This window comes from Nannospalax galili, unplaced genomic scaffold (genome assembly GCF_000622305.1).
Source record: "Nannospalax galili isolate Female #2095 unplaced genomic scaffold, S.galili_v1.0 scaffold1736, whole genome shotgun sequence".
NCBI lineage: Eukaryota > Metazoa > Chordata > Mammalia > Rodentia > Spalacidae > Nannospalax > Nannospalax galili.
Genome location: NW_008338645.1, coordinates 486,476 through 502,887, shown reverse-complemented (window position 1 = coordinate 502,887; position 16,412 = coordinate 486,476). Strand labels below are relative to the sequence as shown.

At 49.4% G+C, this 16,412-nt stretch overlaps 1 protein-coding gene across 1 annotated transcript in view; it reads right to left on the bottom strand.

Moving 5' to 3' along the window:
• Pin1 (peptidylprolyl cis/trans isomerase, NIMA-interacting 1) overlaps positions 1-12,750 on the bottom strand; it is a 15,231-nt gene extending 2,481 nt beyond the window's left edge. The window contains exons 1-2 of the mRNA XM_008833200.3: positions 12,598-12,750; positions 8,947-9,159 (exon numbers count right to left, since the gene is read on the bottom strand). Coding sequence (XP_008831422.1) covers positions 8,947-9,159; positions 12,598-12,655 — 271 coding nt within the window. The 5' untranslated portion in view covers positions 12,656-12,750. The remainder of the gene's footprint in view (positions 1-8,946; positions 9,160-12,597) is intronic.
• Positions 12,751-16,412: the final 3,662 nt, after the last annotated feature.

Below are 16,412 nucleotides of genomic sequence, written 5' to 3'. Positions count from 1 at the left end.
TGTAGACCAAGCTGGCCTCGAACTCACAAAGATCTGCCTGCCTCTGCCTCCCAAGTGCTGGGATTAAAGGCATGTGCCAGCACACCTCGCTTTTTTTTAAAAAAAAAAAAAAAAAAAAAAAAAAAGATAGGGTCTTGCTGTTTTAGCCCAGGCGATCCAGAAATACATTTCCTGTGTCAGTCTGGAGTGCCAGGTTCCACAGTGCAGTTCTCTCCAGATGTGAGGGTGGCCTGACACGCCTGCTGGACTGGTCATCACCCCCAAACCTCCACCTGTCACTCCTGCCTGACCTTCACAAGGCTTCTGACACACTTGGTGAGTTGCCCAGTGTCACATCACTCATAGTCCTACCTGGGACATTACTAATTCATTTAACCAGCGTCTTGAGGCCCAGCAACTGCCTGGAACACCACACTTCCCAGGGGCCCTAGGCCTTGGGTTCCTTGCAGGGTGTCAATGCCTGGCACATGGTAGGGACAGCATGACTGAAAGCCTCGTAGTCACCCTTAATTGGCTGTACTTTACAACAGCAACCTTGTGTGTGTCTCCACATTGCCAGGGCACACCTGTCGAGGTACCTTGCCTGTCTGACCACCAGGCATCCCCAGCTTGTCACTCATTTGCTAGCAAGTCATGGTGACACACAGCATGGGGACCCCAAGAAAGGCTGCCTGCTGTCCCACCAGGGCTGTCATACTCTCTGCTCTACTCATCCCTGATGTCTCAAACCTCAATCACCAAGAGACAATCAAGGTAACTTCTGTCCATGATGCCCTAGTCTCAGTAGAAACGATTTCCTGGTATTGGGGGTTCCTTTATAGGGAATGAATCCTATCAGTGGCTGGGAGCTAGCTAACTCGTCCAAGTTCTCCCTTTTCTCACTGGACTTCTGGGTATGCTCCCAGCCCCACGTGCAAAGCACCAGATTCCTGACTGGGGCTGGGGAATTCATCCAGCCAAAGACAAAGGAATTGTGCAAGACATAGACATTATAAACTAAAGCCAGGCATGTAGCGCATGCCTTTAATCCCAGCACTCTGGAGGCAGAAGCAGGCAGATCTCTATGAGTTCCAGGCTAGCTGGGGCTATAGGAAGACCCTGTCTCCAAAAGACCAAAAAAAAAAAAAAACCCTAAATAAACAAAACTAAAGCACTGGGATAGGTAGTCACAGTATTGTAAGGCTGAGGCAGAAGGGTTGAGAGTTCAAGGCCAGCCTAGGCTATGCAGTGAGATCCTGTCTCAAAAAAACAAGGATGAAATACACAAAAATTCAATAAAAACAAAATAAATAAATAAATAAATAAATAAATAGAGACATAGCTAAGCACTCTTGTTCACTGCTGTCCCTACCCCTGCACCCAGAGCTGTGTACAAGACAGCTTCCCTGTAGCTAGGAATCCATGAATGGAGATAAGCAGTGGGGAAGGACGGTGGGGACCCACCTCCAGCCTTCACACAGACATGCTGCCATCTCTTGCTCTTTTTCCACCTAGATGTCAGGACTCAAGAGCTGAGGCCAGACTTCTATATTTCCTGGGGAACCCACTCTCACTGGAGCGGGGGAGAACAATGGACACACACACGGACAGACCACAGCACCCCTGAGAAGATGCCTGTGGAACCCACCAACAGCACCCAGCCAGGGCTTTGGCAAGAACCCTGTATCTCGGGGCAGCCTCTCCAGAGCTCTTAGACAGGGTCCTCCACTTGCTTTGGGGCATTCAGGAGCCCCCTCAAGGCAAGCACAACAGGTAGGCTCCCAGCACATCCCTGAGGTCAGGGAGGACAACCAGGCTGCTGCTGGGTTCTGACCCAGCTCTGTAGCTCCTTAGACCTGCAGGTATCCTGCTTGGCCCAAGTGGGTGATATTCTGGGAGCCTCATTTGACTGGTGTATAAAATAGGGTACTGAGGGGCCAGCAACATGGCTCAGTGGGTAAAGGTGCTTGTCCCAAGCCTGATAAGCTTAATTCGATCCCCAGGATCCACATGGTGGGAGAAGTGAACTGACTCCGCAAGCTGGCCTCTGACCACATGCTATGGTATGTCACACATGCCATGATATTCGAATACAAAAAAATAAATGTAATTAAAAAAATTTTTAAGTGGGGTTGGGTGTGGTAGGACACACCTTTAATCCTAGCACTCAGGAGGCAGAAGCAAGTGAATCTCTGAGAGAGGCCAGCCTGGTCTACATACCAAGTTCTAGGTCAGCTGGGGTTACAGGGAAATCTGGTTTCAAAAAACAAACAAAAAAAGGGTTGGGACTGGAGAGCAAGCTTGGTGGTTAAGAGCACTGGCTGCTCTTGCAGAGGATCTGGATTTAGTTCCCAGCATCCACATAGCGTCTGATGCCCTCTTGTGGTCCCTGTGTTACAGCTGTGACTGGTGCAGAACAATCCCTTGACAGACAGAAATGTTCATGGCTGTGCTATGAGCCACACGCCAGTGTCCCCAAATGCATTATAGAGAAGCACTGGCTCCTGGCGTAGCCATCTCAGGAGATGGGGACTCTACAGTGAACTAAAGTGAAGGAGGTCACTAAGGTGGGCCCTGAAATGATAGGATGAGCGTCCTCATAAGAAGAGATGTGGCCAGGGCTCAGTTTGCAGAGCACTCACCTGGCATGCACCAGGCCCCACATTCAATCCCCAGCACCACATAAATGGTAGACCATGTCTGTGATCTCAGAGAGGCAGAGGCAGGAGGGTCAAGAGTTCAAAATCCATCCTTGGCAACATAGGGAGTTTGAGGCCAGTCTGGGCTACATGAGACCCTGACTCCAAAAAAAAAAAAAAAAAAAAAAAAAAAAAGGAGTAAGTGGGGAAGAAAAGCAGCACCTGCCTGTCTGTAGTCCCATATGCTCCTGAGGCAGGAGGACAGCTTGAGTCCATCAGTTCAAGTTTGAGACCTGCCTGGGCAACAAAGCAAGACCCTGTCTCAAAAAAAAAAAAAAGCCAACACAGGCACTGCCACAAGGGGGCATACTAGAAACAGTTAGATGCAGGTCAAGAGAGGCCTCACTAAGAGCTGAGTAGGGACAGTGAGGAGGCAGAGGAAGCATAGGTCAGGTGGAGTGGGTAAGGATGACTCTGGTGGGTAGGGCATGTAGGCTTGGACATCCAGCCTCCAGAATGGTGAGAAAAGAACTTTCTGTGGCCTAAGGTCCTCCATGGCACTGCACTACTACAGCTTAAGCAAAGAAGAGTACCTAGAACTGTAGAAACCACTCCCTCGTCCACCCCAAAGAACACAGGGTTCTCCCATCAGCAGCTACCCTGCAGGGGAAGGGTTTGGTCAGAGGAGACACCACTGGTCTGTTGACCCAGAAGACCCAGAACTCAGCAGGTGGCCAAGAGTTCAGCTGTGGGCCAGCTGGCAGTCAGTATCACCAGGTCAGAGGAGGTGACTGTCAGCCCAGAAAGGTTCTGTAGTGAGAGCACCGCTAGGATTCCAGGCCATGGGGACTCTTGCCCTAGGTGAGCAGGCACAAAGCAACAGAATAGGGAACCTTGTCCACAGCTTGGCCACCAGACAAGGCTGAGCAATGACAGCAACTGGGCCTCAGTTCCTGACAGCCCCTGGCTGCAGGCCAGCACCTGCAGAAGAGCCTGTGCTGGATTAAAGGCCTGTCCCACCAAGCCTGGCCTTGGTAATTGTAATTTTTTAAAAGGCTCAAGATCATCCTGGGCTACTAAGTCCAAGGCCAGCTTAGACCACAGGAAGATCCTGTCTCCAAGAAAAGACAGAGGTGCCTGCACTTGACACAAGCTTGGCCCAAACAGGTCCCTCTCTGTCCTTTCTTCTTGCCACTTGGGGTGAGCCAGGTGGTGGTGAAGGCCCAACTAGAGAGTCAGAACACTTAGGTATAAAGAGCAGTGTTGTGAGCTCAGTGACTGTTGCATCTGCCAGACCTTCTGCCCCTGCTCAGAGCTCTTTTTAAGAGCTTTGGGGTAGAGAGCAGAGAGATGGCTCAGCAGTAAAGAGCACATACTACTCTTGCAGAGGACCTGGGTTTGGTTCCCAGCACCCCACATCAGGGAGCTCACAACTGCCAGTAATTCCAGTTCCAGGGGATCTGATGCCCTCTTCTGGCCTCTATGGGCATCTTGCATGCATGTGGACATACTAACACATAGATACAAAAATAAAAGATAGTGCTGAAAAGCTGGCTCAGTGGTTAAGAGCACTGGCTAGTCTTGCAGAGGACCTGGGTTCACTTCCTTCATCCACATGGCAGCTAACAACCATCTGTAACTCCAGTTCCAGGGGATCTGATGCCCTCTTCTGGCCTCTGCAGGCACCTGCCCTTGTGGTACACACACAGACACACACATAAATAAAATTTAAAAAAAGAGCTTTGGGCTGGGCATGCTGGTACATGTTTTTAATCCCAGCACCAGGGAGGCAGAGGTAGGTAAATGTCTGTGATTTTGAGGCTAGCCTGGTCTACACTGCGAGTTCCAGGCCAGCTGGGGCTACAGGGAGACCCTGTCTCAAAAAGACCAAAAAAATAAAAATAAAAATATCTTTGGAGTAGCAGGAGGTGTTGTCCTGTGAGCAGAGCCTTGCCCCACCTCCTGTCTCCCTGCCACACATGCCTGACTAATCCACTCAAGTCTCTACTCTGTGGATCCCCACAGCTCCTCTGTCTCCATTCTGAGGCTGCACTATCCCCCTACCCCAAGCTCTGACCTTATACAACATTCGTAATACCCTGCCTTATCTAGCACCAAGTCATCTGATTCTCTCACATCTTCTAGAACCTGTACTCCCTCATTTCTAAGAGCCAAGTTCATGCCACACACCTCCAGCCCTACAGTTTTAGGCAGGCTGAGGCAGGGCTCCAGCTGCTGGCTGGGTGTGACCCCAGATGTCCTCCCTGGGGCTCCTGTTGACTCCTGAATCCCTCAGGCCTCACTGTGGTAGCCCCAGAGCCACCCTTGGTAAGTCACCTGCACCAGCCAATCTAGACATGTACTTTCCCCACTGTTCCCACCTGCCTCAGCCTGCCACCAGCTGGGTTCACTTGGGTTTCCTGTGCACCCTTACCCCTACCACTGGTGCTCTGCCTCCATGCCCCCAACACCCATTTCCTCTTGACTACTCTTTGAAAGGTTTAATTTATTTAGAAACAGCATCTCACTGTGTAGCTCAGGCTGGCCTCAAACTCACTGTGTGCCTGGGTATCTGACTTGTCTGGCCTACACACAGTTCTTCCTAGAAGGCACAGAACTGCTGGGCCCCCTGCTCCTGGCCCCAAATGAACATGTTTCTTCCTCCCTCTTGTTTTTCTGTCTTTCTGAAACATGGCCTCCTTGTAGCCCCAGCTGTCACTTTGTAGACCAGGCTGGCCTTGAACTTACAGAGATCTGCCTGCCTCTGCTTCCGTGGTGCTGAGATTAAAGGCATGCGTTAGCATGCCTAGCCCCTTGTTCCCTCTTAACTCTCACCTCACTCACTGCCTGGATTATCACCAGGACCCACCCTGGGAGAGCCTCTTACCCCTCCAGACCCACTGCAAAGCCTTGCCCATGTTCCTGGTGGCAGAGCGGCCCTTGCCACTACCTTTGCTGCCTACTGGCTCGATGAGACAAGGCAGAGGGCTGACTGTGCTCTCCACTATATGGGGCCCCAGAAACAGGTGGGTGGGAGACCCAAGTTTGGTTCCCAGCACCCAAGTCAGGTGGCTCACAATTGCCTGTAACTCCAGCTCCAGGGATATGTCACCTCTGGCTTCTGTGAACACCCGTACTCATATGCACATACTGCATCTTCCTACCCCATTCCTCTGCAATTAAAGCAATAAAAATAAATATTTTTTTAAAAGCCCCCAAAGAATAGAAATGTTTTCTATCCCTGTTGTCCATATGGCAATCACCAGCTACGCATGGCTTCTGAGCACCAAAGGATGACTAGGGAGGCTAAAGAACCAATCTTTAATTTTACTCACTTTAATTAGCTTAAAGGGCCCAAAGGCCACCATGGCTCAGCAGTAGAGTGCTTGCCTAGCATGCACAAGGTCCAGGCTTCAATACTTATCACCACAAACAAAACAAAACAACTCAAGGAGGGATGAGATGTACCTCTCCCTTGAGAGTGCTTGCCTAATACATCGGAGCACTGAATAAACTAGGTGTGCTGAGACTCGTCAGTAATCCCAGTGCTCAGGAGATAAAGCAGGAGGGTTAGAAGTTCATGGTCATCCTGGGATTCATAGGCAATTTGAGAGCAGCTGGAGCTGGATAAGCTTTCTCAAAAAGAAAGGGCTGACAAGATGGCTTAGCATTTAAAAGTACTGGCTGCTTGTACAAACTTTTTTAACAAAATATTTTATTATTTTTATTTTATGTGTATGAGTACATTACCTGCACATATGTGAGTGCACCCGTGCCGTGCAATGCTGCGGAGGTCAGAAGAGGAACTGGATTCCCCGGGAACTGGAGTTAAGGACAGTTTGTAGCTGCCATGTAGGTGCTGGGAATCAAACCTGGGTCCTCTGCAAGAGCAGTTAATGTTCTTTAACTGCTGAGCCATCTCTCTAGCCCCATATATTTGTCTTTTTGAGACAGGGTCTCCCTATAGGCCAGCTGGCCTGAAACTTGCTATGTAAACCAGGTTGGCCTTGAACTCATAGAGATCATGCCTACCTAGGTGTGTGCTACCACACCCTGCTAGGTATGTATTTTTTAAAACATGGCTCAGCAGGTAAAGGCACTTGCCACCAAGCCTGGTGATCTGAGCTCAATCCCAAGGACCTACATGGTAGAAGGAGAGAAGTGACTCCTGCAAGTTGTCCTCTGACCTCCAGAGGCACACAGCAACACAGGCAAGCCCCCATATACATACACAAATAATTAAGTAAATAAATGTAGTTTAAAAACAAACAATACCCAGTTGGGTGTGGTGGTGTACACCTTTAATTCCAGCACTTGAGAGGCAGAGGCAAGTGGATCTCTGTGAGTTCAAAGCCAGCCTAGTCTACATAGTTAAGTCCCAGGCCAGCTGGGGCTACAGGGAGACTCTGTCTCAAAAACACAAAAACAAAAACAAAACACCACCCAAAGCAGAAAGAGGGAGAGAGAAAGATACGCCACAGAAGAGTAGGGGCCAGCCTCTGCCCACAGGTACCTGACTCACCCACTCTGCTGAGCTAGCTCTGTGCTGGCAGGTTGCTGGCCTCTCTTTAGAGACACCCACAGGTGCTCAGGCCCCTCCCTGAATGGCTCCTATCAACAGAGGCCACTGTGAGTCCCGAACCATCTCACATTATGGCACAGACAGGTATATCATGATGCCCATTTAAAAGAGGAGAAAACTGAGTGCTGGGGTGGCCTGAGGCCTCAAGGTCACCAAGCTCACAACACTGCTACCTAGGTCTGCTGACTCTCTAGACAGGGGCCTTTGCCACTCCCTCGCTCACCCCAAGTGGCAAAAAAAAAAGGACAGAGAGGGGCATGTTTCGGCCAAGCTTGTGTCAAGTGCAGGCCCTTCTGTTTTTTCTTGGAGACAGGATATTCCTGTGGTCTAAGCTAGTCTTGAATGATCTTGAGCTTTTAAAAAAATTACATCTATAGCCAGGCTTGATGGTGCAAGCCTTTTAATCCCAGCACTCAGGAGACAGAGGCAGGCAGCTCTCTATGAGATAGCAGTGTACCTGGTCTGCATAGTGAGCTCCAGGACAGCTGGGGCTATAGGAAGGCCCTGTCTCAAAAAAATTTAAAAAAAAAAAATCATTTATGCCGGGCATGGGGGTGCATGCCTTTTATCCCAGCACTTGAGAGGCAGAGGCAGGTGGATCTTGAGTTCAAGGCCAGCCTGGTCTACATAGTGAGTTCCAGGACAGCTGGGGCTACAGGGAGACCCTGTCTCAAAAAGATCAAAAAAAAAAAAAAATCATTTGTGTGTGCATATGTGTGTATCTGTCTACATGGGTGCGTGTGTATCACACTGCACATGGGAGGTCAGAGGACAATCTGAGGAGTCAGTTTCCGTCTACCATGTAGGTCCTGAGAATTGAACTCAGGTGCCCAGGCTTGGTAGCAATCACCTTTATGCACCTTTACTCACTGGCCCTGATCTTGAACTGATCTCCAGTCTCTACCTCCCAAATGCTGAGATTACAGGTATGCATCACCATGCCTGTTTTATACGGTACTCATGTAGACTAGATGAGCACTCTACTCACTGAGCCCCATTCCCAGCCTGAGAACAGACACTTCTATAGAACTCCACATCATGCCTGACAGCTGAGCAGACTAGGGTGGAGGGACTGGTGGGACTTCTACAAGGGCGCTGTGCTGGCTACTGCTGTCTGCATTGCCCTCTTCCTGATTATGGATGAGATGTGAGCAGCTCCCTCCCAAGTGCCTGCCCTGTGACTCCCTGGCCATAATGGCCTGGAACCTGGAAATGCGTGCCCAAACAAACCATTTCTCCTTTAAGCTGTTTCTATCAGGGTATTTAAAAAAAAATTTTTTTTTAAATTCTTTTATTTATTTAAAAGGCATCCTTGAAGCCCCAGATGGCCTGGAACTCATTATGTAGACCAGGCTGGCATATATCTCAGAAATCACCTGCCTCTGCCTCCTGAGTGCTGGGACTAAAGACGTGCACCAACATGCCCTGCAGGGGGTATTTAAAGGATGTTTTAAATTTCAGTTTGAAGAATGCATTTACTTATGGGGGGGGGCGGGTACATGCTATAACTAGAATGTGGAGGTCAGAGGACAACTTGCAGAAGTCAGTTCTCTCCTTCTACCACGTGATCCCATGGATGGAACTCAGATCTTCAGTCCTGTCAGCAAGTACCTATACCAGTTATCTTGAAAGCCTTTATCAAGAAACTGTGTCACAAGAACAGGAAAAGAATACCACAGACCCTCTGGCCCAGCTGGGAGCTGGGAGAGGATGCCTACCAAGGCCCAACCCTGCCTTCTCACTCACCATTGATCAGCTCCAGGGCCTCCTCCTTGCTCCTGGTGATCTTCTCCTGCCGCCAGGATGAGGGCCGCCTGGACTGGCTGTGCTTCACCAGCAGGTGTGAGCAACGCACCCTGGCAGGCTCCCCTTGCCCATTCTTGCTGTTGCTGCCGGCACTGCCACTGGGCCGCTCCCACTGGCTGGCATTGGTGATATGATTGAAGTAGTACACGCGGCCTGGAGGGGACAGAGGGGGTGCTCAGCTGGGGATGGACTGCAGGACACCCCTGGAAAACCTGGAGAAGGAGCTGGCTTGCTTAAGAGAGCCAGTTTCTGCCTGGAGATTGGGCCCAGCATGTGGGGTAGTGTGTGTCACATGACAACATGAGTTCTAGACTGAGTCAGACAGGCACTAAAGCAGCAAGTAAGATAAGCCAGGGCTGGAGAGATGGCTCAGTAGTTGAGGGCTTGCTGCTCAACTGTGAGGACTGAAGTTTGGATCCCAGTACCCATGTTAGGAGGTTCAAAAACACCTATAACTCCAGCTCCAAGGGATCAGACACCCTATTCCGGCCTCCTAAGCCCCCACCACACACTTGCATAGCCACTCAAATCAGTCACACAGATACAAGCAAACATAAATAAACCCCCCTTAGAAAGGAGGGCAAGATCAGAGAGCTGGCTCAGCAGTTAAGAGCACTGACTGCTGCTGCAGAGGATCCAGGTTGGATTCCTAGCACCCACATAGTAGTTAACAATAGCATGTAACTCCAGTTCCAGGGAATCTGACACACTCTTTTGACCTCCATGGGCACTGCATGACACAGATGCACTTACATGCATGCAGGCAACATATTTACTCATACACATAAAAAAATAAATATCTTTTTATAAAGGAGGCTGGAGCGGGATGTGGTGGCACACGACTTTAATCCCGGCACTCAGGGGGCAAGCCCAGGGATCTTTGTGGTTCAAGCCAGCCTGGTCTACACGGGGAGTTCCAAGCCAGCTGGGGCTACAAGGAGACCCTGCTCAAAAAGACCAAAAAAACCCCCAGGCTGAACAGTTAAGAGCACTCACTGCTCTTGCTGAAGACCCATATTCAGTTCCCAGCACCCATATGGTGGCTAACAATTGTAGCTCCAGTTCCAGGGGATCCAATGCCCTCTTCTGGCCCCTATAGAATTGCACATATGTGGTGTACTTACATACATATGTGCAAAACACTCATGCACATCAAATAAAAATAAATCCAAAAAATTTAAAAAGAGAAAAGGATGTACTGGAGAGCTGGCTCAGCAGTTAAGAGCATATACTGTTCTTGCAAAGGACCCGAGTTTGGTTCCCAGCACCTGTATCAAATGGTTCACAACCTTCTGTGACTCCAGCTCCTCTGGCCTTTCAAGGGCACCAGCATGTGCGCGTGCGCGCGCACACACACACACACACACACACACACACACTTAAAAGAATTAAGAAAGATAAAAAACAAGATGGCTGGACATGGTGGCACATGGCTTTAATCCTAGCACTCAGGAGGCGGAGGCAGAGGCAGACAGATCTTTTCGAGTTCTAGGTTAGCCTGGTGTACAAAGCAAGTTCCAGGCCAGTCAGGCTACATGGTGAGACCCTGTGTCGAACAAAAAAACAAAAACCAAAAAACAAGCTGGCTTCACTCACTGACAATCTCAGATTGACACAAGCAAAGAAACTAGGAACCAGGAACAGGAAGTAGTTTGTGGCTCAAGCTTAGCAGCTAAGCTGCCTTTTCAAACTGGGCCAAATCACCTATTCTGTGAGCTTCCTTCCCTGGGCCTCTCAGTTTCCCCACTGTAAAATGGAGGTCACAGCATGTGCCTGCAGAGTTGCTGTAAGAGCTAAATCCCTGTGTCTGTAAAGTGCTTAGTATAGTGCCTGGCACACACACAGACCATGTATGGACTCAGGTGGCTGTGGCAGGAGGATTATGAGTTCAAGCCTAGCCTGGAATACAGAGTGAGACCTGGATAAAACAAAACAAAACAACAAAGTCCAGGCATAGTGGTGCCTAACTTTAATCCCAGCACTCAGGAGGCAAAAACAGGCAAGTGGATGTCTATGAGATCCAGGCCAGCCTGATCTACATAGTGAGTTCCAGGCCACCTGGGACTTCAGGGAGACCCTGTCTCAAAACACAAAACAAAAATCACACACACACAAAAGAGCCCTGGAGATGGCTCAGCATGTAAAGGTACCTGCTGCAAATCTGTCACCCTAAATCCAATCCCAAAAACCAAACAGCAGAAGCGGAGGGCCAACTCCTTCAAGCCATCCTCTGACTACACAAGCACACAAGTGCACACAGACACACAAACAAAATGTAATTAAAAATTAAAAGCAAACAAAAAAGAGACCAGAGAGGCAGCTCAACTAGGACGGTGTTTGTTTAGCATGCATAAAGTCCTGTGTTCTACGGCAAGTACTGGGTGTAACCCCATAGCCTATAATCCCAGCACTACAGAGGTGGAGGCAGGAAGATCAGGAGTTCAAGAGCATCTTCAGTTATAGAGTAAGTTTGAGACCAGTCTTGGTTATATGAGATCCTATCTCAAAAATAAACAAACAGGTGCTGGAGAGCTGGCTCAGCAGTTAAAAGCACTGGCTGCTCTTACAGAGGATCCTGGTTTAGTTCTCAGCACCTACATAATGGCTAACAACCATCTGTAATTCCAGTTCCAGAGGATCTGACGCCCTCTTCTGGTCTCCACCAGCACTGCAAACACATGGTACACTTACATACATGTAGGAAAAAGCACTAAAAAAAAAATAAATTAAAAAAATTTAAAAATAATCATGAAGCTGGGTGTGGTGATGTACACATTTAATCTCAGAACTTCAGAAGCAGAAAGATCTCTGTGTGTTTGAGGCCAGCCTTGTCTACACAGTGAGTTCCAAGTCAGTCACGGATACATGGTGAGACCCTGTCTCAAATAATGGCAACAATAGCAATAATAATTGGGGGGCAGCAGAGTAACCCAGGCCCTATCCCTGAGAGGACGATAATTATAACTATAGTGATGAGACTGGGATTCCTATGCGCTCTGGAAGCAGCAGAGTGACCTAAGTCCTACCCCCGAGATACCCGGCTTGCTCCTCAGGGCGTTGCCAGTGCCACTGGGAAGGGGAACTCTGGAGACATGAATTCACTGCACTGTAGCGCATCCCCACAGTCCCTGAAATGCACCATCTTGGACGAGTTGCTAACACTGTCGTGGCCTCAGTTTCCTCCATCACAAAATGGGAGTGATCATGATCTACCTTCCTGACTTGTGACCACTGGAAGAAGAAACTTGAATATTTCAAAGCTCCGCACCACGCTTGGCCCAGGAATGAACAGGCAGGGATAGCGGCATCACTCTGGTGGGGTTCCCTGATGGGGATGAGCGTGCAAGTGATGCTGATGCTGCACTAGGACCCGGGTGCTGTGAGATGTAGCGGGTTGCAGCCCCGTCGCCTCAGGCGTTCAGCCTGGTGCCCACCTGCCTCCAGCCTCAGCTTCCTCAGATCCCGGTACTCAAGGCCTCGAGGATGCCTCGGAAGTTCTCCGGGCCTGCTCCCGCGAGCTCCAAGCCCATTTCAGTAAGCCCGCGAGGCCCCGCCCCAGCCGACCGCCCCAGCCGACCCCCCCAGCCGCACCTGAGCTGCGGCTCATGCGCTTCTCCCAGCCGGGCGGCAGCTTCTCTTCATCCGCCATCTTCCCTCCTACCGCAGCGCTCGCTTCACCTCAAGCCTCACAGCCCCAGCCCGGCGGCTGCCCAATGCCATTGCTGATTGGCTCGGCTGCTCCCGCCGTCCATTGGACGTCCCAACTGGCTCTTCTGGTACTCTAGCTTTCTATTGGACAGAATCGAGGATGGGCGGATCTACCTACGGTTCATTTGGGTCCCGCCCCCTCACTCTTTGCGGCTCCTGAGTGGAGAAAGGACAGGCGCCTCCCCAATGCCACTGATGATTGGCTAGTCTGATGGAGACACCCATTGGCTGCCGCAACCATCCTCATCCTGGCTTTCTATTGGACAGAAGCGAAGATGGGCGTATCCATCCACCCTCTGGCCCCGCCTCCATGCTACTGCGTTGAACCACACGTCAGCCCGTCGCCACTGTTGATTGGTTAGTTTGATGGTAACGCCCACTGAATGCCCCAATCGGCTTCTCGGGCTCTCTGACTTTTATTGGACAGGGTTGGACGGGCGGGTCTACTCGGCGTTAACATGGGCTCCGTCTCCTCCGCCAGTGGCTCCGAAGTGGAGGAGGAAAGTTCCCGCAGCCTCTTTAACACCCTTTAGAGAGTTTCAAAAAAGGCTCAACACCAGCCAGCCCCTTCCCGCACGTTCAGCGAGCCGGGTAGAGCTTGCTGATTGGCTACTGCTGCAGCCAACCCTGCCTTCTCTAGTCTTTGTGGAGGCGGATCAGTCCCCATGCGGAAGGGCCTTGCTGGTGTGGGGGTAACAGCTGCCTACTTGCAGTTGCCATAGCAATGCAGTTGCCTTGGTGATGCGTAGCTAAGTGCCTAAAGCTAAAAATTGGCTCCTCCTTTCTCTTCCCACCTGTTTGCACCTATGTTCAAAGTGAAGGCGGTCATATTAGGTTTTTTTTGGGGGGGAGGGGGGAACCTACTTCAACTTAATTCCTTCTTAGTCTGGCTTCTTCCTCGGCTGAGTGGGGTGGGCGCTGGGTGATGTCTTTGCCACTTGGAAGAGGAAATGGAGGCGCGGGTGGGCGGAGGAGACCGGTTTACATCACCTGAAAGTCTGAGGAACTGGTGGAACAGTTGAGGTTTTTGGTCACCCAAGCTGCAAAAGAAAATTTTAACTTATTACGCTCATGGGAGGGGCGGTGTGTGCCACGGTGCGTGTATGAAGGTCAGAGGCTAACATGCAGAAATCCGTTCCCTCCTTCCATCATGGGAGTCCGGGGGATTGATCTCAGGTTGTCAGGCTTGGCAGAAGGGGTCTTTACCTGCTGAATCATCTTACTGACTCCTGAGATATTTAATGAGATTTAAAGACACCAATAGGGTAGTTCAAAGATAGTTCATCGATAGTGAGGATCCTTGTGTGGCTTTAAAAGAACGAGGCTCAGTGATAGGAACTCATAAAATGTGACTAGAAGCTGAATGTGGTGGTAAAGCACACCCTGGAGCCAGACTGCTTGGGTTCAAAGCCTGGCTCTACCACTTGCTATGAGTAAATAGTTTAAACTCAATGATTCAGCCTCTAATTGCCAAGCAGAGATAAGTGATCATGACTATTTTGACATGAAGATCAAATGACTTCTTCCTATAAAGGCCTCAGAACAGGGCCTGGGATAGATGTCAGCTGCAAAAACTTTGCTGGGTAGAAAAAAATGGTCAGAGTACAAGGTAGCAGTATGAAAGCCCTGGCCACAAGCTGGGTCAGCAGGTAAAGTGTTGCCAAGTCTGATGACCTGAGTTTCATCCCTGGGATCCACATGGTGGAAGGAGTGAACCACCTCCACCTGGGAGTTGTGATCTCTCCACAAGCACGATGCACACACCAAGCACCATAAGCACACAGTCACACACATACACACACAATAAAATAAAATGTAGGCTGGGCATGGTGGTGCATGCCTTTAGCCCAACACTCAGGAGGCAGAGACAGATCTCTGAGATCAAGGCCAGCCTGATCTATATAGTGAGTTCCAAGCCAGCTGTGGCTACAGGGAGACCCTGTCTCCAAAAACAAACAAAAACATTTGAGGATTGGGGAGATGGCTCAGTTGGCAAAGTGCTTACCATATAGCTTGAGAGCCCGAGTTCAGATTCTCCAGAGCCCGAATTCAGATTCTCCAGTGCCTGGTTTGCTGTCTATTGCTGTGATAAAAACTTTGGAAGGAAAGGGTTTTTTTTTTTTACCTTACATCTTCCAGGTCACAGTTCATCATCACTGAGGGAACTCAGGGCAGGAACCTGGAGGCAGGAGTTGAAGTAGGTATCACGGAGGAACGCTGCTTACTGGCTTGCTCCTCTAGCCTGTGCTCAGCCTGCTTTCTTATACACCTATCTGTCCAGGGTGGCACTGTTTGCAGTGGGCTGGGCCCTTCAACATCACTCAATAATTAAGAAAATGACTCACAGACATGGCCACAGCCATGTCTTTCCCACTGTGATGGGCTGTACACCTTCAAACTATGAGACAGGTTAAACCCTTAAGTTGCTTTTGACAACTTACGAGAGTCGGTTCTCTCCTACCTTGTGGGTTCTGGGGATTTAACTGAGGTTGTCAGACTTGGCAGCAAGCTCTCTTATCTACTGAGCCATCTAGCTGGCCTTTTATCTGGGATTTTTCACAAGCATGTATTAGCATAGCCCTCTTTATCTTTTTTTTTTTTTTTTTTTTTTTTTTTTTTTTTTGGTCCTGAGATCAATCCCAGAGCCTTGTACATACTAAGCATGTGTTGTACCATCAACCTGCACCCACTCCTTGATGCAATCATCTTTTTTCTGTGTGTGAGAGCACACACGTGCCATAGTGTGCATTTGGAGGTCGGAGGACAACATCAGGTACCTTTTTACCTTGAGACACTGTCTCTTTGTTGTTTGCCTGACTCCAGCCTACTTGGCTAGGGAGTTTCGCCTCCCATATCTCTGTAAGAGCACTGCAATTAGATGTTTCTTACTGTTTCTGGCTCTGTGTGTGTGTGTGTGTGTGTGTGTGTATACACATGTGAGCATAAATGCCTAGAAATTATAAGCCTCCTTCACCAATGTAGTAACCCTCATTGTCCTTTAAGGAAAAAAGCACATAGCTAAGAGTTAACAGACTTCTGAACTCTGTGGATGTAGAGGCTTGAGGAGGGGGCAGTCTGCTCCCAGAATCCTGGGAAAGTAGATCAGTTGGCCCTTGGAATGCCAGGGTAGGTGTTTATGTTTGTATATACAACAAAGGAGGTCTGTTACTGGGCCAGTCTCCATGGCCTTGGATGCGCTGTGATTGACTTTTCACCATTATGATGGGAAAATTCCTGTGTTTTTTCCTTGAGCGTGTATCATATGTAAACTTTGTGTGAACTTCAAACACTGAACTTCCAATAAAAGCTTTCAAGAGGACAGTAAAAGTGCTCTTGGGTGGACAAATGCCTAGGGTCCCCTGGTTTAATCTCTCAGTTTTTCAGAATTGGTCAAGTTACACCAAGCCGTGGCTGCCCCATAAATTAAAAAAACTAAACAAGCTGGGTGTGGTTGTGCATGCCTTTAATCCCAGCACTCCGGAGGCAGAGGCAGGCAGATCTCTGTGAGGCCAGCCTGGTCTATATAGCAAGTTCCTGGTCAGACCCTGTCTCAAAAAGACCAAACAAACAAAAACTAAAAACAAACAAACCCAATTTTGCCAGGTGTGGTTGTGCACGCCTCTAATCCCAGTAGTCTGGAGGCAGAGGCAGGGGTTCCAGGTACCTGTGCTACCCTGTGCCCATTAGCATTAAAAAAA